The 8,197-nt window shown below is 47.6% G+C and overlaps 1 protein-coding gene across 1 annotated transcript; it reads left to right on the top strand.

Moving 5' to 3' along the window:
• Window positions 1-1,906: 1,906 nt before the first annotated feature.
• LOC141498698 (UDP-N-acetylglucosamine transferase subunit ALG13-like) lies at window positions 1,907-7,301 on the top strand. Its single transcript, XM_074201856.1, has 4 exons — window positions 1,907-1,970; window positions 2,471-2,511; window positions 3,730-3,961; window positions 6,582-7,301. The coding sequence occupies exons 1-4, from the start codon at window positions 1,907-1,909 to the stop codon at window positions 6,854-6,856; spliced, it is 612 nt and encodes a 203-aa protein (XP_074057957.1). The 3' UTR covers window positions 6,857-7,301.
• The last annotated feature ends 896 nt before the right edge of the window (window positions 7,302-8,197 follow it).

The raw sequence follows: 8,197 nt of genomic DNA, 5'->3' as shown, positions 1-8,197 counted from the left end.
TAGTTGAAGATGTCATGTTGCGTTGTTCTTTCCTGACCAAATTGAGCCCGTTTGCTGAGAACTCCCTCCTCTCCCCTTGTCATATGCACACAATCTCCATGTCCTCTCATCATCCATCACCAGGTGTTTACTAATATCAAACTCAGCTTCTCATCTTCCCCTTCCCTCTTTCTCTCTTACTGTCCAGGGGCTCACTCTGGATGGTGACCTCTGGTCTTCTCGTCTCCTCCCTTTCTCCTATACACACACCTCTCTTTTCTCTGCATATCACCTTCTGCCTGTTCTGGTCCCTCACTCCTGGATGCTGCCGCCTTGGCCTAGGCCCTCCTCTCTTTCCTTTATTCCTTCATGTAATAAGAACTTGCTCCTCAGCCTGCCCGCCCACCCCAGCTCTCCCTTCCTCCCTCCAGTTTAGACTTCACTGGGCATCCCAAGTGACGAGGCCAGGTTTGCCTGGCTCTTTGTCCTCCCCGACAAACACGCCCATGGTTCATTCTTACTTGTGGGATCATACAGAAATTCTTGTCTTCCCTAGACCACCCACCCCCCTTCCCATTCTTGTACAGTGCAGATATAGTGACCCACTTACTGTTCTTTACATGTGACATTCCCCTTTTCCATCTCCTTGCCTTTGCTTTGGCTACCCCCCGTGCCTACCCATCTTTGTCTCTTGGAATCCCTGCGTTTCTCTCAGACTGCTTTGGCAGGTTCGGCCTCCTGGAGAGGGGCCTTTTCTAATCTCTTTGGCCACTTGAACCTTACCCTCCAAGGTGCCCTTCCACTTCCTCCATCTCCCCTATTCGAATGGAAGCTCCTGTCTTAGTCCAAACCCCTCAGGGCCTTGAGAACTCTGGAGAGGAGGGTTCGTCCACAGTTGTCCAGTCCTGAAGCGTTAGAAGCAGGATGTGATCCCTGAGCTTTCTGACCGAGGCTGTCAGAAGTTGCTCTATTCCTCTGCCTTCTCGTCAGCTCGGTGGAACTACCAAGGGCAGATCAGACCAAGGCCTAGGGCTTCCTTATGGCTTAGTGGCCTGGTTTGCTGTGCCACACTACAGAATGATGTTTGGTCTCTGGCCTTCTCTGCCCTGTGTGCTTCCAGAGCTGGAGTGACTCTGACAGAATAGCACCTGGGCTTTGGGATTTCGGGACCAGGCATTGTGGGGTACTATCTTGTTGGACTGACATTGTCTTTGCTCCCTGCCGCTTTCTATTACCCTGGAATAGTATGCTAGTCACCTGGCCTCTGGCTAGGTCTCAATATATGGACTCTGATGACCAGGGTCCTGCCAAGTGGTGTTGCCACTGCCCCTCATTTAAGAAAGGTCATGTAGAGGGCTTGCTGCACTTAGACCACCCTGGCTTTCTGCCATTTACTTCCTGGGTGACTGGGCTGGATACTGCCTCTCGCTGGACCTTGCTTGGCTCTTTGGATGACCCTTTTAACCTAAGAGCAACACATGGATCACAGGAGCTGCAAAACCAGGGTCCCAAGTGACTGGGAGCACATACTTGGTGGGGCTAGAGCTCCCAAGGAAAGGGAAGGGTGTGCTTGTCCTTGGACATGGGTCTGCTAGCCGCTGTTCTGACCCTGGGGGTCTCCTTATCATTCGGACTCCTCCAGGAGCTCTTGATTTTAAGAAGTGAACTTTGCCCTTGGGTCTCTCATTCTGCTGCTTCTTGACTTGGAAACCCCTCTTCACTTTTCCCACAACTGCATTCCCTTAAGGACCTGGCATGATTCTGTTGTGCATTGACTTATTTGCATTTTAAAAAAAGTATATAGTTAGAATTGGTTGAGAGAACTAAGGAAAAGACTTTTCTGACCTGGATCTCTGAAACTCTATAGTGATGTAAGTTTGCATTGGGCTGCTGACCCCTGAGGAATGGTAACCCAAGAGGCCTGGACATGGGCAAACTTCCTTTGGAGGAGGAGGAAGAGGATGAGGCTGCTGTGCTCTTGGGCCATGTCTGTCCTGTAGAGTGTTCTTAATCCCTCCTCATCATTTAGGGGCATGGGGGGAGGGAGGGAAGGAATTTTGTTAGGGTCCTGGTGGCTCTTCTCAGAGCTACTTACCAGGATGGTGCATCTGCAGACCTGGGGGTACTGAGGCCTGACTGGGGACAGCCTTTTGTGAGCTGGTGATTGGTGATTTGGACTAGCAAAACTTGGCATTCTTGGAACTTTTGGTAGTACTTTTCCCCAGTACCAAAATTGTGTAACCAGAGCCTTCTCCCTTGGGAGCAGCAAAGGAACAGCTCCGATCTCAGAGTTAAAGCTCGGCTAATTGGCTTCTCTCCACTCTCAGCTCACGAAAGCTGGGGCTAATTAACACACAGTTGTGCTCTATTGATTTGGAAGACAGCACTCAAGTCAACTTCCTTGAAAAGTACCAAGGGTCTTGTTTGTTTTGGATTGAGGTCTTTGGGTTGGCATCTATTCCTCACCTGGCCCACTCTCTTTCTGTTGCAGATATCAAGGTGTTGCAGTATTACTTTAACCTGGGGTTACAGGTAAGAACTTTGGGGGTCTTCTTGGTTCCCTGAAGGCTTTTCCTCCTCTCATCTGACTTCTTTGGGAAGTTTGGGCCTTGGGGGACAGCAGGCCCCAGGTGGCCTACCCAGCTTGTGCTGGCTCTGGACCTTTCTGGCCGATGCTAGACCTTAAAGGTGCTATCTCCTACAAGAAGAGCAGTCTTCCATGGCTGGGGGTGGGGGGGGTAGGTTGGGGGGGTAGGTTGGGGGGGAGTTCTTCATTTTGTGAATGAGGAAATGTATGGCAACTAGTTGGTGGAGGGAGGAGCTGTGCCTGGGTCTTTTGGACTCCTAAGTCTAGTGGTTTGATGGGCTGAGGGTGGGGAAGGAAAGGTGCAATTACATGGCACCAGCTGTGTGCTGGGCACTCCGCTTAGCGCTTTCCAAATATTGTTTATAACTTCTAACTGCTCTTAGAGGTAGGTGCAATTGTTCTGGTGTTAGGATAAGAGCACATGGTTTTTGTAAGTATATTGAGGTCACAATTTGAACTTGGGTCTTCCTACCTCCACACAGCTTTCTTTTATTGACTGCCAAAAGGCACCACCCCTTCCATCCTTTAATCATAAAAGTACTAGAATGGGCCTTCATCCTTTAGAAGGCTCTTAAGCAGTAAGGGAGGGGAAACTCCTGGCTTCCCAGTGACCCAGCTTTGAAGGGCTCCCAAGAAACTGCTGCAGCCTCTCTAGCTCAAAGCTGGGAAAGGAGAGGTGTGTGTGTGTGTGGGGGGGGAGGAATGAAAATGCTTCACTGGAGGTGAGCTTAGACCAACTTGCTATTCATTTCTGTCTCCTTATAAATGGCCTGTGGCTTTCCATGACCGTCTGGGGTACAGAGCAGGCAAGTCGCCTGCTGTCCTAGCCTCTTTCTGGTTTTCTGCTTTTTCTTGATCCCCTTATAAACAGGGGCTATCATGGGGCTGCTGCTCTTTGAATGGGCAGTCCTCTCTCCCTTTCATTGTTGACTTCAGTACTTGCACCAAAGAACCTCTTAAACATAACGGGATTATTCAGGAAATGGGTTTCTTTCTCTTTTTTTGCCATTGTTTGCAGCATTTTGCCCTCCTTTCTTTCAGCATCCCTGGGGAGTGGAGCCTGACTTGATTTGCTCCTGTTTGTTCCCAGGGTCCCCTTGTTAATCTTTTGGCCAATTGGGCTCTGGAGGATTAAAAAGCTCTTACTTTCTACCTTTCTTAAGTATTACCACCAGAATTACTGGAACTCCATGATGTATATGCCCCATCTGCCACAGCATCAGCAGCCAATGCCTCCACCGCCACCTCCCATGCCTTCTCAGCACATGGCTCCACTGGAAGCTTACCCTGTTTATCCTGAACATGTGCCACTGGCAGACCACACAGGGTCCCAAGTATACAGTGAGATGGCGAGGGCTGAAAACCGTCAGCTTCCTCCCGAGGCAGCAGCATCCAGTGAGTATGCAAGAGGTCGAGCAGTGGCAGGTAGGGTCCAAAGTCATTCTGGTAGCTCCTGGCTGTTGCTGCATGTTTCGGGTGGAGGTGGGGGGGGGGCGCTCACATGCTAAATGCTAACACAGCAGGAGGAAAGGCTGTGTGACTCAGTGCTTGTCCCCTTCAGGTTTCTTAGCAGGTAAGGTCTTTGTCAGATTTGAAGGTTTTAGGGCACTAATCCCTGGGACCCTGGTGGAAGCAAAGGAGAGCTGAGGAGGCCCGTTGCTACCCTGTGGGCACAATGACTAGCCAGCATGTCAGGTTGGAAGTTGGGAAGACATAGGTTCAAGGTCCCCTTCTCTCACTTCTCATAGCCTGGGTGACTTGGGGAAGGGGCAACAGTTAATGTTCGCCAAGGAACCTCCTGCATTGAGAGTTTCTTGGGCCCTGGATATTTTTTTTGATTAAAATGGTATTTATTAAGATACTTAACAAAGAGGAGGAAGCACCGACCCTGGAGTCAGGAGTACCTGGGTTCAAATCCGGTCTCAAACACTTAATAATTACCTAGCTGTGTGGCCTTGGGCAAGCCACTTAACCCCATTTGCCTTGCAAAAACCTAAAAAAAAAGATATCTTAACAAAATGGCATACCTCTCATGGTGGGAGAGAGGGGCAGGGAAACCCCAACATACCAGCTCTTTTATGCACTTTGAAAGACTTTGTTCCTGCCCCTTTCATGCCAACCATAGGCTGGGGTCACAGATCTAATGGATACATTGGTTCCTATACATTTCCCCACCCTGCTCATTATACTAATGAGCAAGAACAGATCTCCTTGAGCACATGCAAAGGAGAAGGGCAAGACTGGGGCTATTCTAATCTAGTTTGTCGGTTTTGGAATGGGATTAGGAGAACTCTCCCCAGTTTTGTGATGACTGGAGCCATTCCCCCTTTGTAATAGAATTCAAAGGGGCCCCCTCCACACCCTGTGAAGACCAACAACGCCCTTCATTCCTCAAAAACTCCCCTCTTTTCTTTTAAATAACTACTCGTCTTCACACTTCACCAGCAGTGTTTTCCTCAAATTAATTGATAATCCTCATCTTCGATAGTGCTACTGACTTTTTTCTATCAGTATTTTTACCTCTTCATTATTGAAGCCATACACCGGTCCTAATTTGTTGATAGAATTTTGTACTATTCGAGTTATTAATTGGATCATACACGGGAGACACATGTAGCTAATAGGATTCTCCCACTTAGGGCCAATAGTAAGATACCCAGTAACTGTTTCCACTTGAACCAGTAAACCCATTCTCCAAAGAGGTACTTAAAGGGGCTTGGCCAGGTTTGGGACTGGCACATGTGCCAACTTTCTGATATCCCTGGTTATGTCCTTTACCCACTTTCCCATTGTCATCTATCTTTAGACAACAATCTGATAAGTTCAGTTTGCCACAGACTCCTCCTTCAGTCAAAAGGTAGTGTAATACCAATCTATGTTGAATAATGGCCTCTTTTGTTAGCAAGGCTTGATCAGTCAGTAAGTCCAAGGCCCTAGCTGGTCATTTTTCCACTACAGCTGGAAGTTTTATTAGTCCTATTCAGGATATAAACTGGGGTTCCATAGCCCCAACTCCCATCCTGTGCCCAGGTAGTAGGCCTTAAATCTAGATAACAACCCCCTGACGGACTCTGGACAACTGGGTGTAGGCAGTGGTCCTACAAATCCAATAATGTCCCTCTAGTGCTAGTTGGTCTTCGAGGAATATAGTTTCCAACAAATGGATAATACTGTTCTACTTTACTTCCAAGGGGCCTTCTTAAATAGGTCATATAATCTTCATGGTAACAGGTACATTTCCAAAGTTGCTGTTCCTCCTTCCACTGCAAGGTGGGCCCTGGCTCTTAATGTCATTGGTTACAAGAGAGTAGATGACTTGGTGCCAGCTTTGACTCGGTTGTCTTCAAATCAGCCCTGGTCCTCTCATGTTTGCATCATCATGGAGACAGTTTTTCCCCCCTAATACTTAACTGCCACAAAGGCCAAGGTGTCGAAATTTGGCTTGTTCTGACAGCTTATCACTTTGGGGAGAAAATAGTTCTACCGCCATATAAACTGATACTGCATCTTGAGATATGACCCTTCCCAGTAATAGTTGTGTGTTCTGAATCCAAAGACATAAAGGACCTGAGTTAGTCATTTCCCAATCTTAGGGGCTGTAATAGAAAGAGAAAGTATGGAAATTTGGAGTCTGTCCCTAGAAGAATCTGTTGGGATCTCATTGCTCTGAAGGTCTTCTGTCATCTCAGACAAATCATTTCTGCTGAAACCACCCTGGTCATCAAATCCCCTCTATTGATAGAGGGTTATCAATGCCGAGTTGGATGGGCCTTTAGCCATCAGCTAGTGCAACATTTGGGGAAATAGATTGGGAGGAGTTAAATGACTTGCCCAAGGTCACCTATGGTGACAGAGTTGTGAATTTAAGGCAGGTTCTCTGCCTCCACATTGAGCATGCTTTCCCCCTGGGCACAACTGAAATGATTGAATTGTTTGGATCTCTTGGGCTATGATGTTTGGGTCTGCAGGGAGTGGCTGTGTTTATCTGAATGGTGGAATTTGTGTGTCCTTTTAGGTATCTACACAAGCTCTGAACAGCCACCACCACCTACTGGGCCTGTCTACTACCCAGTTATGCCAGATCACTACAATCAGCATCCCCTGCAAGGATACGACCCCTGTGTTTCCATGGCCCCTGCTTATCACTATGTTGCCCCGTGGCAGCAGATGGGTGCATATGGCACCTCCTCCCGAATCCATGGTGCTCTGAATCCTGGCTCAGTGCCCCAGGCGAGCTATGTTCCCTCAGCAAATTCTGCTGCAGCTCACTATCCCCCCCACAACATGTGAAGTCAAGCAGAGCCCTCACTCCCACCACCATTTTGCTCGCATTGCAATGATTTGTGGGAAATATTTGGATAAGGATTGGTGTTGTTTCTATTGATTTCAGATGGTTTTCCTTTGGATTCATGTTGGTAGTTACAAAAAGATAGAAGATATATTAGTGTGTTGCCCATGGAGAGTTGAGGTTTCCCTCCATGCTGAACCCCCATCATTATGTTAAGCTGTCTGCTCCTAAGCTGCCTTGAGGCTCCTTGTCATCAGCTGACTGTTCTTGGGTCACATCAGCTCTTTCTTTGGTTTGAAGCAGCCCTTGGGTCTTAGCCCTGGAGAATTGGACAAAATCTCGCCTAAGTCTTGTCAAAAAAGATCACTCAAGTTGCCTTACTTGTCATTCTCGAGCTGGTAGCATGACCTATGAACCTTAGTTTTGCCTCAGACTCCACTTTCCCAGAAGGGCAATGTTTACCTCTTGCAATCTTCAGATGCTGCTGCTTATTGTTTAGCCTGAATTGTGTTGGTTTGTAGTACTAATTTGGGGAAGGCACATGGTGTTCCTCTCTAGCGGTAGCAGAACAGATCCACTTGTTTGTCTTCTCAAGTGCCTTGAAAGTCTCCCTCCCAGAGAGAGCATCGGTTTGTGTTGTATTTCCTAGACTAGTCAATTAAAAAAAAGCATTCAATTTACCAAAGTGTGGGTTTCTTTTGTGGTGCAGAGGGCTTGTGGCGACCTGGTTGGTGTTCTGTAGAGAGATGATAGGCTTTGATGTTGGGTTGCAGCTGAATAAATGAATGAGAGAATGTCTGATAATGGAGGTTGCCCATACCATTGGTGGGAGGGAGAGTGGGTGCACTGCCAACTGGCAATTTCTCTGGCTTTGTGATTCATATCCTTGGGGGAGTTGAAGCAGGATGGTGACAGGAGACCTGTTCCTCATTATTTGTTTTTCAGCCCTGCCATGGATAAAGAGAATTCCTTCAAATAAATGAATTGGAAATGGGTGTGTGGGGGAAACAGACTGGGGTGCACCAGCTGAACAGCCAGATAAGGAGATTTGCAAGCAGGAGTCATTCTACCATCGTGGCCAACCAAGGTCAGGGACTGGGTGATCCCCCCAACACCATTCACAAAATGGCTAGCCCAAAATTTGATGAATTTGATTACTTGAAATTTATAGGCTCAGGGACCTTAATAAGTCCCTTTTTTGGAGAAAGTCTTTAAAAAAAATTTTCTCCAACAGGATTGGCAGTGACTGGTGGTGGTAGCCTGGTATGTTTCCCTCCCAGCAAAAGGACATGTTTGTAGGAGGGGACACTATGGGCATGAGGTGGGTGGCTCTACATATTTGG

This window comes from Macrotis lagotis, chromosome X, assembly GCF_037893015.1.
Source record: "Macrotis lagotis isolate mMagLag1 chromosome X, bilby.v1.9.chrom.fasta, whole genome shotgun sequence".
Classification (NCBI taxonomy): domain Eukaryota; kingdom Metazoa; phylum Chordata; class Mammalia; order Peramelemorphia; family Peramelidae; genus Macrotis; species Macrotis lagotis.
This window is presented reverse-complemented; position numbering and strand designations above follow the sequence as displayed.

Bases quoted from the DNA above. Each gene is read 5' to 3' on its own strand.
- LOC141498698 (XM_074201856.1), top strand. From the start codon at position 1,907: ATGGGCAAACTTCCTTTGGAGGAGGAGGAAGAGGATGAGGCTGCTGTG. The intron at 1,971-2,470 runs GTCCTGTAGAGT...TTTCTGTTGCAG, and splicing joins TGTGCTCTTGGGCCATGTCT to ATATCAAGGTGTTGCAGTAT. The intron at 2,512-3,729 runs GTAAGAACTTTG...ACCTTTCTTAAG, and splicing joins ACTTTAACCTGGGGTTACAG to TATTACCACCAGAATTACTG.